This window comes from Nycticebus coucang, chromosome 6 (assembly GCF_027406575.1).
Source record: "Nycticebus coucang isolate mNycCou1 chromosome 6, mNycCou1.pri, whole genome shotgun sequence".
Lineage (NCBI taxonomy): Eukaryota > Metazoa > Chordata > Mammalia > Primates > Lorisidae > Nycticebus > Nycticebus coucang.
Window position 1 is genome coordinate 53,634,285 of NC_069785.1, and position 16,618 is coordinate 53,650,902.

The 16,618-nt window shown below is 42.1% G+C and overlaps 1 protein-coding gene across 4 annotated transcripts in view; it reads right to left on the reverse strand.

The window, feature by feature from the left end:
- Positions 1–959: 959 nt before the first annotated feature.
- Positions 960–16,618, reverse strand: part of LYSMD2 (LysM domain containing 2) — a 41,227-nt gene continuing 25,568 nt past the window's right edge. For 2 of the 4 annotated variants that reach the window (XM_053593132.1, XM_053593131.1), the window contains 2 exons: positions 3,457–3,788; positions 960–1,535 (listed from right to left, as the gene is read on the reverse strand). In XM_053593132.1, coding sequence (XP_053449107.1) covers positions 1,493–1,535; positions 3,457–3,788 — 375 coding nt within the window. In that variant the 3' untranslated portion in view covers positions 960–1,492. The other 2 variants (XM_053593135.1, XM_053593133.1) reach the window with 2 other exon arrangements.

Below are 16,618 nucleotides of genomic sequence, written 5' to 3' on the forward strand. Positions count from 1 at the left end.
AAAAATTAAAAAAAAAAAGGAAAACAAGAGTCCTTTCTGTCCCACAGGTCGCAGACTCTTCTTGGTATGTTGGGAAGGGGTGGGTAAAATGAGGAATTGTTGTGGAAGTCTAAAGATTTATTTATCTTAGTAGTTGAATAGAAATCAAGAGCACATAAATATTTAATTATAGAAGATATATCACTTAAAGTTTAGTGCTGTAACCTATACAAATGATGAAGGTACGACGAATTATGTGAATAAAAGCATAACTCTCAATTGAAATGAGTACAGTGACTACAAAACACTCTATAAAATTACTTAGCAATAAAATTTCAACTAGAATTAGAATGCAGCACTGTGTCAGGTTATGGTACTATTTGTTCTTTTGATTATAATTCCATCTTTTCACTGTAGCTGAGATACATTCGGTCAATTAAAATGCCAAGACTTAATAATCTAAAAGCAAATCAAATGTAATTGATCTGCTTTAAAAAAGAAAAAATTTTTTTCTAGCCGGGATTGGTCTGTTGATGATTCCCTTTTAGATTATTAAAACTTTTTTCAAAATGGGCGGCGCCTGTGGCTCAGTCGGTGGGGCACCGGCCCCATATACCGAGGGTGGCGGGTTCAAACCTAGCCCCGGCCAAACTGCAAAACCAAAAAATAGCCGGGCGTTGTGGCGGGTGCCTGTAGTCCCAGCTACTTGGGAGGCTGAGGCAAGAGAATTGCTTAAGCCCAGGAGTTGGAGGTTGCTGTGAGCTGTGTGAGGCCACAGCACTCTACTGAGGGCCATAAAGTGAGACTCTGTCTCTACAAAAAAAAAAAAAAAAAAAAAACTTTTTTCAAAATTGCAGTTATAAAATCATTATGGTGTTGGAGAAGCTGTCAAAATTTAAAATACATAACCTAATTTTTAAAAAAAATATTTAAAAATCAATTTTATTTTCCCATTTTTTGGAAAAAAACAAAGACTCAACTTTGAAAACATACTTTATTTTCTCCATTCAGAACTTTGTAGTTTTTATTTTTACAAAATAGCAGACAAAATTTGGTTCTTTGTATTAATACAGAATATGTAATATATATCGAAATATATATTTATAGCACTTAAGTTATAAACACATAGCAAATTCAGCATCACTTAAGCAGCAACCGTGTTTTTCACATAATTAGGATTTCATAAGGAGATAAACATTGTTTTTAGCTTAAATATATAAAGTCTTTGATGCTTTATGTCAACCAGTATTTATAAAAGCTAGTCTAAAAACTACCATCACCTACAAAAGTGATGAGCTTTAGGATATAATTTTGCTATCATGCCGTAGTAAAGACTTAAATTTATAGAAAGCCAGAGGAAACGAATTACTTCAGTGCAATTGCAGTAGGTAAATTATGATTTCAAGATGTACACTATGGGAATCCAAACGGGATGCTTTTAAGTATTCAGTGCTTGGATCCTTTCTGGTCCAACCATGTCTTCATCCAGGTTTGAGTTCTGCTCCCAAATCACCTAACTGTGATACGGGGAAGTTGCATAGGGATTTTCTTCATCTCTGGGGAAAAAAAAAAAAAAGACATAGAGCATAAATGACTTTTCAAAATTACATTCAGAAAATGAGCACGTATACATATTATACAACTTAATATACACTTGCCAAAGAAGGGCAGGAATGTATCAACTTAGAATATGTGCATAGTTGTATGAAACATCGAAACTTATTAAGGCTTGGTGTTTCATACACTCAGGTGTCCCTGACTGTCTCCATTTCATTGGTGTCTCAGTTATTGATAATGCTATTTTTTGAGATATTCTCACTTTTTTGCCCTCGGTAGAGTGCCGTAGCGTCACAGTTCACAGCAACCTCAAACTCTTAGGCTTAAGCAATTCTCTTGCCTCAGCCTCCCAGGTAGCTGGGACTACACATGCCCGCCACGACGCCTGGCTATTTTTGGTTACAGTTGTCATTGTTATTTGGCAGGCCCGGACTGGATTCAAATCCGCCAGCTCCTGGTGTATGTGGCTGGTGCCCTAGCTGCTGAGCTACAGGCGCCAAGCCTGGTATTTGTTTTTTTACATCTAATTTATTTGTATTGTTGATATATTTAAGTATATTAAATTTATACTACATTATACTCATATTTATATTTGTTTGTGCTTCTTATATTCCACCTCTTTCTCAAAAGGATTTGAGGTACCTACAACAAAGACCATACATATAACAAGATGAATGAAATAGAAATAATCTGGACTAAGGAAAGGAGAAGGAAAACAATATATTAAACACAAAAAATATTATAAAACAAAATTGAACCTGGGTGTCAATTTTAGTTTCAAGCTTCTCAGTAGCCAACACGAAAAAGGAAAAACACAGTCAATTGTGCCTTCTTTTTTCTTTTATTTTTTCAGACAGAGTCTCACTTTGTTGCTCTCGGTAGAGTGCCATGGGGTCACAGCTCACAGAAACCTCAAACTCTTGGGCTCAAGTGATCTGCTTGCCTCAGCCTCCCAAGTATCTGGGATTACAGGCGCCTACCACAACACCCGGCTATTTTTAGAGATGGGGTCTCACTCTTGCTTAGGTTGGTCTGAAACTCTTTGAGCTCAAGCAATCCACCCATCTCGACCTTCCAGAGTGCTAAGATTACAGGCCTGAGCCACTGTACCTGGCTCAGTTATGCCTTTTTGAAATCATAAGAGAAAGAAACCAATTTTTAGGAGAGAGAAAGGTTTGCCCTAATACCAAATTGAAAAACCAAAAGCTCACGTGAGATCTTATGTAGGGAATAACCAGTAACAAATAACAAATAAAGTCTGACAAATTTTATAAGGCTCAGTATTGTGCAAGTATTTTCTAGGGCACGACTTCCCTTGAAGGTGTCAATGAGATACGTTCATTTGGCTGCTATCCAGAATTGCTAGCTGGACAGTGATGCTATTAAAGCATAGAAGCAAATTTTTTGTAATAAATAACAGAGACAAGAGCTCTGTAACAGATAAAGTCTTGTACAGCAGGCTGCAGCTCCATTAGATTTTATATATTAAAAGTGGCTTTCTAGAATTAAACTATACACTATAAAGCAGAAAAAAAGAAAGTAAAGAAGATTTGGGCTGAGGTGGGAGGACTGCTTGGGGTCAGGAGTTCAAAACCAGCCTAAACTAGAGTGAGACCCCATCTCTACTAAAAAATAGAAAAATTAACTGAGCATGGTGGCAGGTGCCAGTGGTCCCAGCTACTCTGAGAAGGATCTCTTGAGCCCAGGAGTTTGAGGCTGCTGTGAGCTCTGAGAAGGATCTCTTGAGCCCAGGAGTTTGAGGCTGCTCTGAGCTCTGATCAAGGCACTGCTCTCAAGATTGGGTGACAGAGCAAGACTCTGCCTCAAGGGAAAAAAAAAAAAAAGGAGAAAGATTTGGCCCAGCAAAGACATCTTAATAAAATTATTTAGCCTCTGACATTTAAATTGAGTATTTTTTACCTGCTGTCTTCTTTTAGTTTCTTGGCTGCCTGTGTTGATAACTTAATCTGCAAATCAAGTCTCTGTAGGAAATCTCTGGCTGATACTTCCTCAGGCTGCACAGGCTGAGCCTCAGACTCCTGAGGACTACGAGGTGGAAGGTCTTCCCCAGCTACCACTGGGTCCTCTTCATGAGGAAAACTGCTATCAACAGTTTCATTTTCTGGAGAATCAATGGAGTTAAGTCCATTAAACAACAATGGCTTCTCTGATATAATAGGGATGTTCAATGTTTTCTTCAGAAATATACAATCATTGGTAAACAGTTTATTGGCCCTTTTAATTTGCTCCATCTAAAATATTAAAAAAAATAAAGGAAAAAGATTAATATAAGCAAATCCAGGCATAGAGTTTATTATATAACGCAGAACTACAAATGTTCAAGAGAAAAATGTATGCAATGTTTTCTCTCGATTTGAGATTCTTTTGGTGGTCACCTCCCAAGATATCCCTAATTGTTTCAAGAGACATCAGGAAATACTATTTGCCAATGTTTAAAAAGGAAAGACTAATTTTCCCCTACTACATCATTTCCCCTACAGGGCAGCTTTTAACATCAGGGGCCTTAAATTCCCAAAGTTAAAAAATGTAAACTTTTTAGTGATTATTTAATAAATTCCATTTTTGTCTTAACATTTCTATGACTTAAAAAAAAAAATATATATATATATTTATTTATATATATATATTATCATTGCTATTTTACTTATGGGGTGCTCCCCACGTCTCTAGAATTGTGCCTGGTGAATCCAGTTGTCCCTGGATATCTGTGGGGATTGGTTCCAGAACCTCCCATGAATACCAAAATCCAAGGACGCTCAAATTCCTTATATAAAAAGGCCTAGTATTTGCATATAATCTGTGCTCATCCTCCTGTATGCTTTAAACCACCTCTAGAGGAGTTACATGATAAAATGTAAACACAGTGTAAATAGTTGCTATATTGTATCGTATAGAGATAATGTCAAGAAAAAAGTCTGCACATGTTCAGACACAACCACTGTGGCCCTAACTACATTTTCCTGGGGTGGATGAATCTGCAGATGCAGAACCCATGGCTGGGGATGGCTGACTATATAACAGATACAGGAGGTGGGAGAGACCGAAGTACCAGTAATATGGAAGAATGAGGTAGGCAGGCTTGCAGTCATTAAGAAAGGCCTCACGGACAAATAAAAGAAAAGCTCGGAGAGATTATATACCATGGAGTCATCATACAACTGGCAGATGAAGAAGCTAGAATTTAATACAGGTTTTTATAAACCTCAAACTCGATTATAGCTTGTGGATGCCTCCCCCAAACCACTGAGATGGGGAAGGGAGGTGAGGGTGAGAGATGGAATAGAATTTACATACGTTATCTTATTTAGCCTTCATCACAGTTCTGCAACCTAGATATTAATCATCGCTTTTTTACACATGAGGAAACGGAGACTTGAGAGTTAAAGAGCATGCGTAAGTCCACCACGCTAGTAAGTGCAGACAGGACGCAAACTGTGCCAGTTCTGAGCTTGTTGGAGAAATACCTACATAGCTCATCACACCTGTTACGCTCTAGCTACAGACTCCTCTACTCTGCTAGCGTGGAACTCTCACCAGGCCAGGCATTCTATATGCACCGTAGAATGTATCTCGCTTTCACCACAACTCTTTCCTGCAAAGTCTGTAATCAAGACAGTTTAATACAACAGCTAAACACACAGGCTTTGGAATCTGACAGTCCCGCTTCAAATTCTGGCTCCACCAACACAGACCGTACGACCATGAGCTTGTTACTTACCTCATAGAGCCTTCCTCATGTGTAAAGCAGATGCCGTCGACCCTTCACGGGGTTGTTGCAAGGTTTAAAGGAGGGCTTATACATGGTGGCCCACACGAACTTTATGGCCACCCTGTGCAATAAGCTCACATAGAGGATTAAGCAGAACCTCCATGGTTGACCACCTCCCTACACTGACACCTCCTTAAGACCTAATTTTCACCTACTAGCCATGTACCACGTGTATCAGCACAGTCGGCCCAGTTCTTTATGTTGACCACCTCCGTACATTGACCCGTCTGCTACAGTCCCTTGGGTGGTCAACTCACAGAGGTTCTACTGTATATGTATGTACACACACACACACACACACGTACGTGTATGCAGAGGGTGCCAAAAACATGCATACACACTTTAAGAAAGGAAAAAAGTATATTAAAATTTTAATGATATGTACCAATAAAAAAAGATTAATACAAGTTACAGTGAGAAGCTCTTATAATTACAGAAGTCAAAAGTGACTTTGAATATCACAAACATACTTTTTTTCCTTTCTTACAATGTGTACACATTTTGGGGGGGCATTCTTTGTATACAGAAAGAGAGGAAAGTAGTTAGTGGAGTGCCTGGTGGTGGACGGTACTTACTACTCTCCATGGTCTAGTGAAGAAATCAAGGCCCCCAGAGATGACTGATTTGGCCAAGTGCGTATGGCTCTTTAAAACTTTGAAATGAGATTTCTGTCTGATTCTAAAATCCATACACTGCCTGGATGATTAATGGAACCCCATGGTGGGGAGCCTTTAATGCCAAATTAGTTCTGAGTGAAAAAAATTACATTTCTATAAATGTAAAACCAAAATTCATGTAAGTGGACCCTGTTTCTCTTGCTTTCTCATTATAAGCCAAATCCACACAAACAGTATCAACAAAGTTTTCTTTTTTCTCTTAACAGATAGTACATTAAAGAAAAGAGGAGCTGGGGCAGCGCCTGTGGCTCAAAGGAGTAGGGCGCCGGCCCTATGTGCCGGAGATGGGGGGTTCAAACCCAACCCCTGCCAAAAACTCAAAAAAAAGAAAAGAGGAGGGGTGGTCTCTTGTGTTCTACCTTCTGGTTTAGGTGGAGAAGGCAAGGGTGAGAAACAGGACATCAACATGGGCAGGTGCATTTTAGAGACAAAATTAAAATCTGAAACTCCCTGGGCGGCGCCTGTGGCTCAGTGAGCAGGGCGCCGGCCCCATATGCCGAGGGTGGCAGGTTCAAACCCAGCCCCAGCCAAACTGCAAAAAAAAAATAGCCGGGTGTTGTGGCGGGCGCCTGTAGTCCCAGCTACTCGGGAGGCTGAGGCAAGAGAATCGCTTAAGCCCAGGAATTGGAGGTTGCTGTGAGCTGTGTGAGGTCACGGCACTCTACCAAGGGCCATAAAGTGAGACTCTGTCTCTACAAAAAAACAAAAAAACAAAAAAAACAAAAAACAAAAAAAAAATCTGAAACTCCCAACTATTTTGGGTCTAGTCTGGGTTTAGACTTGAGAGGGTTAAACAGCTGGAACATGTTGCCCAAGGCAAGTTCAGGTACATTCCATTCTGCCTGCAGTACCCCGGTTCTTGCCAGGCAGCATCCAGCTCCGTCTTGTGCACGGGCGTCCAGCGGCACCGAGTACTCGCCTGGCTCCAGGGTGAGCAGTGACTCAGTCCTGCCCTTTGCAGCATCACAGAGCCCTGGCTTTTGTGACAGATCACAGTCCCATCTCGGAACCACCCAGACATGCAAGACTTTGGCTGTGTCTGTCAGGGACAAAGTTCTCTATTTTTTTCCTACTGGAAGGGGACTGGCTGGAGATGCTGTGTGGAACTTGATAATGAAGCTACCTTAGAGACGGGCATGTGGCACCTCTGGATCAGGGCCAGACGCCAGAATATGCTCAGACCTTTCTGTTCCGTGAGCAAATAAACTCCATTTTGGATTTTTTTTTTCTTTTTGTTTTTTGCTCGGGCCAATTTGAGTTAGGTTTCCTGTCACTTGTAACTGAAAGAGCCCTTGCTGATACACTGACCTTTAAAATGCTTTTTGGGAGGGCAACTAACGGCTAATAGTCATTCTTTCTTGGGAATGATGGAGGACAGAAGCAGATGGGAACGCTAGGAGCTGAACTGCTAAGCAGGGCTGGGAACAGCAAAAGTAGTGCACTGTGGTTATTTCTATAGCCTCCCTGGTCTGACAAAGACCTCACACACTCTAAGAGCTTGGGACATATAGATAAGAGAATTAATAACAGGTCAGAAGAACAGGCATATAAGAGGAACCCAGGGAAGTAACCAGAAATGGGCCATAAGTTATCTGTTATGTTACTATTCTCCTTTCCTTTTTTTTTCATTAGTTGCAGAAAACCAAGACACATTAAAACCTTTTAAACCTCCCTTCACCTCCCAATCCACTCCCCACTTTTATTGAGCCTATTATAAATCTTAGGAGGCTGACCTTTTAAGAATTGCATCACTCCAGGCCCCTTGTCCTCACAATTATACTTGGTATTCTAACTGCAGCAGAAGGACCTCACGCTGATGGTGGCTGCACTCCTCTGGCCAGAGGTCATGCCAGGGCACCCTGTCCAAGCCTCCGTATCTGGGCAGTCTTCCCTTGACCCTTCAGGCCTAGGGGTAATTGCCCTGCCACTGCTCATCTCTGGGAATTCCACCATCCCAAGTTGGTTCCCTTATCCCTGCTCACCTTCTATAAATGTCCTTTCATTAAACTCTGGCCACACCGTCTGAGCGTGCTGTCTGTATCCCACTGGGACACTGAATGCAGAGCAAGACAGGCCACCGAGGCCAGGCAAGGGGCCAAAGATACTGAACAAAGACAAGGTGACTGAGTCAGGGGCTGGGTGTGGTCGGTGAAGGGCAGGGCTCCCCTAGCTCTTGTATACACTGTTGCACAGTGATTCACTCTAGAACTGCCCTTTAACCCAGTCCACAAGCTTCCAAAGTCAGGAGCTGCACCTTTATCTCAGTATCATTAGTAAATGTTTCAGGTATATATTAACCCTTGTGATCTGTGGTCCACATCAAAGGCATCAGGGACATCCAGACATAGCTAGCATCAAGGCGGGAACCAGTCTAAGGACAGGGGCAGATTTGAGTCTGAAGGTGAAAACAAGTAAATAAGTTTAATACAAGGTAATAGTTTGAAGCATAGGCTCTGCAGCCAAACTTTCTGGGTTCACATCCTGGCTTTGCCACTTTCTAATCATTCTCTGTTTTCTTATCTGTAATGCGAGGGGAATACACGTAACATATAATCATTGTTTAATTAATCTATGTAAAATATTCTTTTGTTTTTTCTACTAAAAATTTTTTTTTTATTTTTGAGACAGAGTCTCACTTTGTCATCCTTAGTAGAGTGCCGTAGTGGCACAGCTCACAGCAACCTCAAACTCTTGGGCTTAAGCGATTCTCCTGCCTCAGCCTCCCAAGTAGCTGGGACTACAGGCCCCCGCCACCATGCCCAGTTATTTTTTTGCGGCAGTTGTCACTATTGTTTAGCAGGCCCGGGCCAGGCTCGAACCCGCCACCCTCCGTGTATGTGCCTGGTGCCCTTACTCACTGAGCTATGGGCACCAAGCCTAGCCTTAAAATTTTTTTTCTCTTTCTTCCCTTGACCTTCTGCCAGGCAAAATTCATGTCAAGTATTGAGAACACCATATGGCACACAAGAAGTACTCAAAATGTTTGCAACTGTTATCATTAAGTTTGTTTAAACATAAGAAAGCAACGAGTCAGGGCAGATCCCTACATGTATTCAGCAAATGAGAAGGAAGGAGGTAGGAATTTTCTCTTACTAAAATTTTTTTCTTAGGTAGGGCACAGGGGCTCACGCCTGTAATCCCAGCACTCTGAGAGGCGGAGGCAGGTGGACTGCTTGAGCTCAGGAGTTCAAGACCAGTCTGAGCAGGAACAAAACCCTGTTTCTACTAAAAATGAAAAAACTATCCAGGCTTTGTGGCACATGCCTATAGTCCCAATTACTTGGGAGGCTGAGGCAAGAGAATCACTTGAGCTCAAGAGTTTGAGGTTGCTGTGAGCTCTGACTCCACCGCACTCTACCCAGGGCAACAGAGTGAGACTCTGCCAATAAATAAATAAATAAATAATTTTTTTCCTTGGCCAGGGGCTTTGGCTCATGTTTGTAATCCCAACACTTTGGGATGCTGAGGCGGGAGGACTAATTGAGCTTAGGAGTTCAAGACCAGCCTGAGCAAGAGTGAAACTCCGTTTCTACAAAAAATAGAAAAACTAGGTGAGTGTTGTGGCATGCACCGGTAGCCTCAGCTACTCGGGAGACTGAGGCAGGAGGATCACTAGAGCTCAGGAATTTGAGGTTGCTGTGAGCTATGATGACCTCCTTGTACTCTAGCCTGGGCAACATAGTAAGACTCTGTCTCAAAAAAAAAAAAGTGTTTTGTTTTCTCCTAAGGTAAGAATATATAAGGAACATTTCACATAAATAAACCCAGATAAATAATATAGTATGTTGTCACTGCCCTACAGTGTGAAAAAAGGCTTTGAAAGGTTTTGTTAAGAAGTTATTAAGTTTGGGCGGCGCCTGTGGCTCAGTTGGTAGGGCGCCGGCCCCATATACCGAGGGTGGTGGGTTCAAACCCGGCCCCGGCCAAACTGCAACCAAAAAATAGCCGGGCGTTGTGGCGTGCGCCTGTAGTTCCAGCTACTCGGGAGGCTGAGGCAAGAGAATCACTTAAGCCCAGGAGTTGGAGGTTGCTGTGAGCTGTGTGAGGCCATGGCACTCTACCAAGGGCCATAAAGTAAGACTCTGTCTCTACAAAAAAAAAAATTAATAAATAAATTAAAAAAAAAGTTATTAAGTTTGAGGGAGGCGCCTGTGGCTCAGTGGGTAGGGCACCGGCCCCATATACTGAGGGTGGCAGGTTCAAACCCAGCCCCGGCCAAACTGCAACAATAAAAATAGCCGGGCATTATGGTGGGCGCCTGTAGTCCCAGCTACTCGGAAGACAAGAGAATCGCCTAAGCCCAGGAGTTGGAGGTTGCTGTGAGCTGTGTGTCACCATGGCACTCTACCGTGGCCAATAAAGTGAAACTCTGTCTCTACAAAAAAAAAAAAAAAAGTTATTAAGTTTGATCTTAACGTGTTCTTTTTTCCAAGCAATGGCTTGGGCCAACTGCATAGGGTCTAAACTCTGTTACTTCTCTTTAAGTTATGGCGTGAAACCAGACATACAAAGAGCTAGAAAAGAAAAAAAAAAAGCATCACAGCCAGAAAGAAAGCAGCAAATGCCCCAGAACAAGGGGGAACAAAAACATGAATGAAGTTCAGAGGGTACTAAGCAGACATCAGGCCAGGCAGGGCCTTGTATGCCAAAGAAGGGGATTTGGAATTTATTTTAAATGTGATGAGAAGCCACTGGAGGATGAAGGAAGTGAGTGACATGATCTGATTACAGTTAAAGATCATTCCGGCAGCTGTGCGGAAAAATGGATTAGCAAGAAAGAGGCATTAGCAGACACAAGAAGCCCAGTTACGGAGGTAAGGGCTGCAGCACAGACAAGAAGCCATGGATGACCCAGATGGTGAAATGCTGTTTCCCTTTGCTTTGGAATGTTTTATATGCACGTGCTTCTATCTGAATAGAGATGTGTCTGCTGTCCTGGGAATTTCCCCTCACTTAAGACTAAGGAAAGTCATGACCCAATCCGAGGAAGAGCTGGAAAACTCTACAGCTTTCCTACCTGCCTCCATTCAACATTTCCGGAGATCCTATTAATGCTGAGACGAGAAAGTGTGTGCTTTTCAAAGTGATACAGAATTACCCTGTTTCTTAGAGACAGATGAGTAGGAGCAGCAGCCTTATCCGTCACTTTCATTCAAAGTCTTTCCTTATGAGGACTGAACAGTATGACTCAATGAAAGAGAAATTTACTAGCTGGTTACTAAGAAACAGACAACAGAATAAAAAAAGTGAAAGCTAACGGATGGACACAAGGTCGATCATGGTGAAGTTAGGTAGAGTGAGTGCCATCAATAACTTAAAAACAACTTACTGAACATGACTGCCCTGGAAATACACATTATAAAGGTGAATTTACTTCGGAGGGAATTCACCACCCTACAAGGTATCTCAACAGCAGCCACAGAGTATGGCCAAGAACTTTCCCAAAGGACACTTGGGCCGGCATCATCAGTTCACCTAGTAAATACAGTATTCAAAACTTCTTTTTCTTCCTCTCCATTCCTTAAAAAGAGAAGGCCTTCCAAAAAATTCCAAGATAACTAACATTTTCACAGCACTGTGTGGCTTGCAGACATTTTCATAAACACATACAACAATAATAATTATTTGATTATTATTTACAAAATAATAATAAATATTACTATTTAAATATTAAATGATTCTCCCAAGATGCATCCCACATCTGTCACCCATTATGTTCTAGGTGTTGGTAGCAATCATACCCCACTGTGGCCACGTGCTCATGGGAGAAATGCTTTTTTCTTTCCCTACGCTGTCTCAGAAGAGACAAATGCATAAATCAGAAAGTAGAGGGGAGGTTGCCTGGGACTAAAGAGCAGAACAGAGAGTGTGAGGAATGGGATGGACACAGGCTCCTTTCCAGGGTGATGGAACTTTCCAAACTTGAGAGAATTATGCAATTCTCAATTGGAGAGCTGTCTCAATTCTCTTTACTAACAGTCATTAAATTATGCACTTAAGAAGGCCAACTTTTGTCATTATACCTCAATAAAACTATTTAAAAAAAAAAAGAATACATGAGAAATCTACTAAAACCCCAAATCAGTCCAGTCTACTCCACCATAACCTCCCCCTTCCCGCGGCACTATTTACAGTTCTCTGCCCTTTGACCAGCTCTAAGGGTCAACAACCTCCACCAGCAGCAGGGGCTATAGTTATAAACACTAAAGGTTTACATATCCTTAAGCTTCTAACTCACAATAGCTTATTCTACTTACCATGACAATCATTTCACCTTTTCTCAGCAAGGTAACTTGTTAGGGAGAACATTAAGCAACAACTCAGCTTAGCAGCTAATTGAAAGAGAAGAGAAAACCCTGGAATAAAACTGGAAAGGAACTTAGTGAGGGCACTGGAAGGTGAGGTGGCCTCTGGAGAGGTGAGAGGACAGCCAAGCCGCCCGGGAGAAGCAAAGAGACAGAGAAAAAGGTTATGAAGACGAAAGTCCCACCAGGCTGCCTCCAAAAGTTTCAGTTCCTATTCTGCTCTCTGGAGGCTTTTCCAGAATTTCTGAACAAAAAGTTGACAGTGGCAGCCTGGAACTGGTCACTTTCCTCCAGAGGCTTGACTCCAACGAGGAGGATCACTGAAAACACAATAGCTAAATCTGGAATACAGGGCAAGGGAGGGGCCCGCGTGTCTCAGTGGGGATAAACACAGCAGGGAAACTCCAGTCCAATCAAGTTCACATCTGAGGTTTGAACTGTATTTATATAGTAATTTCTCAACTCAGCCCAAATAGTTTCGGTTTCCCAGACCCACTTCCTCAAACACCTCCTACTGCAGTAAACCTAAATGTAATTCAGTGTAAAGACTCACTGCTAGTGAGGGGAGGAAACACACACCAGTAAAAGCAGCTGTCTTTTGAAGGTTGGAGAACTAGCCTCAAACCAATCTTGCAGTTTTAGTCTTCAGCAGGCTGCACCTCTTCAACTCAGGTCTCTGCTTCTCCCAGACCCACCTGCCCAGGGCCCCATCTTCCAGGGCCTGTTCAACTTCAGGGCCTACTACAATAGAACTTCTGTAAGTTGACCGCCCTCAAAGGACTGTAACAAACTGTCAACACACAGAGGTGGTCAACATAAGGAACTAGGCCTCCGGTACTGATACATGCATGTGGTGCATGTCTGCTCTATGAAAAGTAAGTAAACTGAAGGAGGTGTCACTATAGGGAGGTGGTCAGATGTGGAGGTTCTACTGTATTTCCTACCAGGCAGGCTTTCTTACAGATTAAGTCCGCCTGTATGAAGAGAGCTCACAATCTGCCAGGCTTCAGGCTGTGGGCACAGAAGATACAAAGATGGATCAGGCAAGTTCCCAGGTTCTCAAGTAGCTACAGGTTAGTGGAAAGCAGCGGCTGATCAAGTTACCATAAATAAAAGAAAACCACATGTACTATCCTGTAGTCCTAGCATCTAGCACAGGGCCTCAAACAAACCAGGCTCTATAAAAGTAGGTTAAGAAAATAATGGATGCTTGTTATTACTGACAATTAATGGCTAAAAAAGTGATGGAAGGAAGAAAAAGTCATAGTGATCCTTTCTAAGTCACTGGCAGAACTGGGATCCATCAGGTATCAGACCTGGCCAGGTTCTTGAAATGCCACATTCTTTTTTCCTGTAGAGCAGCCTCCTGGATCCCTGGGCCCATCCCTAGGACTAAACAGGAAACAAATCAGCAGAACATTTATAGCGCATCAGCAAATCATCCAGACCTGGCCTCTCCTTACCATCGCCCTCCTTCTCAACTGCTTTGGTCCAAGCCACATTACTGCAAAAGCCCCTGTTCTATCCGATCATCCTGCTTGGCACTGGTTATTCCCATAGCCTATTCTCAAAGCAGCAAAGTGATGCTTGTCATGCACAAGTCAGCTTATGTCACTCTTCTGCTCAAATGTGTCCCAATTCAGAGAAAAAGCCAAAGGTCTTAAAATAGCCTTCAAGTCCCTGAGTGATCTGGTCCAACGATAGCCCACTGCATTCCAAGCACCAGCTACACTATTCCTGTAAAGTGTCAATTATGCTCCCACCTCAGGCCTTTGCACCACCGGCTGTTCTTCCCTGCCCAGAAGGTTCTTCACCAGTTATCTGCACAGCTCCCTCTCTTCTCTCCTCAGTGAGGCCTTCCCTGGCCACACCAGTTTAAACCATAGCCACCTCCACCAGTCCTTGCTATCTCCTTCCTCTGCATGATTTTTTTTTTCATTTTGTGTATCAATATCTGACTCAAAGCATACTTTACTTTTTTATTTACCATCTCCACTAACAAAATATAAGCTCCATGAGGGCATGGGTTTTTATTTACTTACTAATAGACCAGCAAAAGGGTAGCACTGGAGGAGAAAAAAGAAAAATTAGACGTATGATAAATACTATTAGAAAAACAAGGCGGGGTGTTGGGGGAAGCGTGCTGGGGGTGAGGGGCTGCACTTTGACACAGAGTGTTCAGGAAAGGCCTCACAGAAGAGTCTCTATACGCAGTGAAGAAAAAAGTCACTTGGCGAGGACCAGTGACATCATTTGCCCAGGGCCTGATGAAAAATGAAAATGTGAGTCTTGTTCACAAACATTTCAATATGTGACATCAGAGCATTAAACCAAGTGTGAGGCCCTTCTAAACATGAAGGCCACAGATGACACACCCACAGAGCCAGCCCTGCATATAACTATCAGAAAAAGAGTGTTCCAGATGGACAGAACCTCAAGTGGCAAAGACTCCAAGGAGGGACAGTGCTTTGGGAACAAGTAAAGAGGCCATGCTTGTTAAAAATAGAAATTCCTGGACTCCTTTTCTGGATATTCTGATCCCAAAGCTCTGAAGTCAGCTGGGACCCTTTATTTTTAGTCTTCCCCAGGACATTCTTCTCCTGCCCAGGCAAATTTGAGGAACACAATCTATTCCCCTGTCTGGAGACGTATCCTGCTGCAAGCCCTTGAGCACCACTTCAGAGAACTAGCTTCCAGTTTACAACCCCGAGCTGGCAACTAGGTCTCCATCTTCACCCATCATCAGAGCCTCTGTTCTGGGAACCTCTTTATACCTCGATTACTACTGGCTCTTAGCAATTTTCCCACCAACGGACTGAACTCTTCTGTGGACTCTCAGCCGGGTAGCTGAGGAGCTGCCTTGTCAGATAGGCTTCCCTGCGAATTCCTACTCCTCTCAGCAAGTCTGAAGAGCTATGCTGGACTCCCCTCAGATGTGGAATATTAAGGTCAACTATTTGCCTGGACTGACTCTTAATTTCTAGGTGCACCGCCTTGGGTCTCAAAGCGTCCAATATCTCATCACCAACCCTTTAAACAACAACTTAAGTATGTTATACATGATCTGGGCAATTAATATTAAAAACTTAACTCAACTTCTTTCTGTTAAGTCAGAGGAAGAAAGAAAACTTTTCTGCCTTGTGAACTTCTACCTATAATCTCATTTACAATGATAAACACATTAATATCTGCAGATATTAATTAAAGCAAGAATATCTCTTCACTATTGTGATAAGTATTACCATATTCACTGGTTCTATCTAATTAGTGGAGGAGTCTTTAACAATCTCATCAAGTGAATTTCAATCAGTTTAGGGCCCAAAATAATGAGATACATATGTAATAAACCAGTGGTTCTCAACCAGGGGTGAGTTTGTCAACAAGGGAACACTTGGCAATGTCTGGATGGGGCTGGGGGAGTGCTATAGGCATCTAGAGGGTAGATGTTGCTAAATATTTTACAGCCCCCACAACATAGAATTATCTTGTCCACAATATCAGTAGTGCTAAGGTTGAAAACCCCTGTAATGCACAATTTGTCACTATCAGTTCTAGTTCTCAATTCATTATGGTTGAACTTAACATCTTAAAATCAAAAGTATTCATAAAAGTAATGAAACATCTGATTTATACTTTAATGGAAAAGAATTATAAGTAACTGGATCTTTATAAGATAAAATAGGGATTGGAAAGTATTTGTTTAAAGGTAGAGAACTGCAGTAAGCAGATGTTTAGGAGCTATAAGCAAATCAAATGAGACCACAGAGGGCTATGGATTGCAGAGAAATTGCACAGGAAGCGGCAATAGGAAATATCATATATTATTAGGTATCATCACCCCAGCCTAATAAGGATGACGCATAAAAAATAGACAGAAAAGACCTTCCCTCTTCAGCAACCAAAATAAAAATAAGGGTGGATGTCAGAAGTAATATCTAGAAGAAAGCAAATACTTGATCACTGTGTTAATTAAAGCTGGTCTTAACGAATAAGCATACTTGGAAAATATCCTTACCTCTCATCCATCTTCTCATCTGTAAAAAGATTAATTACACCTGTCTCCTAGGCTGACTGTGAAAGTCAAATTAAATAAGATCAAGATGAAACAGGATAAATGCAATACCTGGCACACAGCAGGCATTCAGCAGAGGATAGCTACTGATGTTTCCCAACTCTGCTTTCCTCTGGCTCTGACCCAAATCAGGCCCCATGTACATGGAGAATTGTAGCTCTACGTTTCACATTTGGAAGACTCCCCAGAGGGCAGAATGGGGCTCTCCACGGCATGATAATATCAGTGGAGGGCTGCA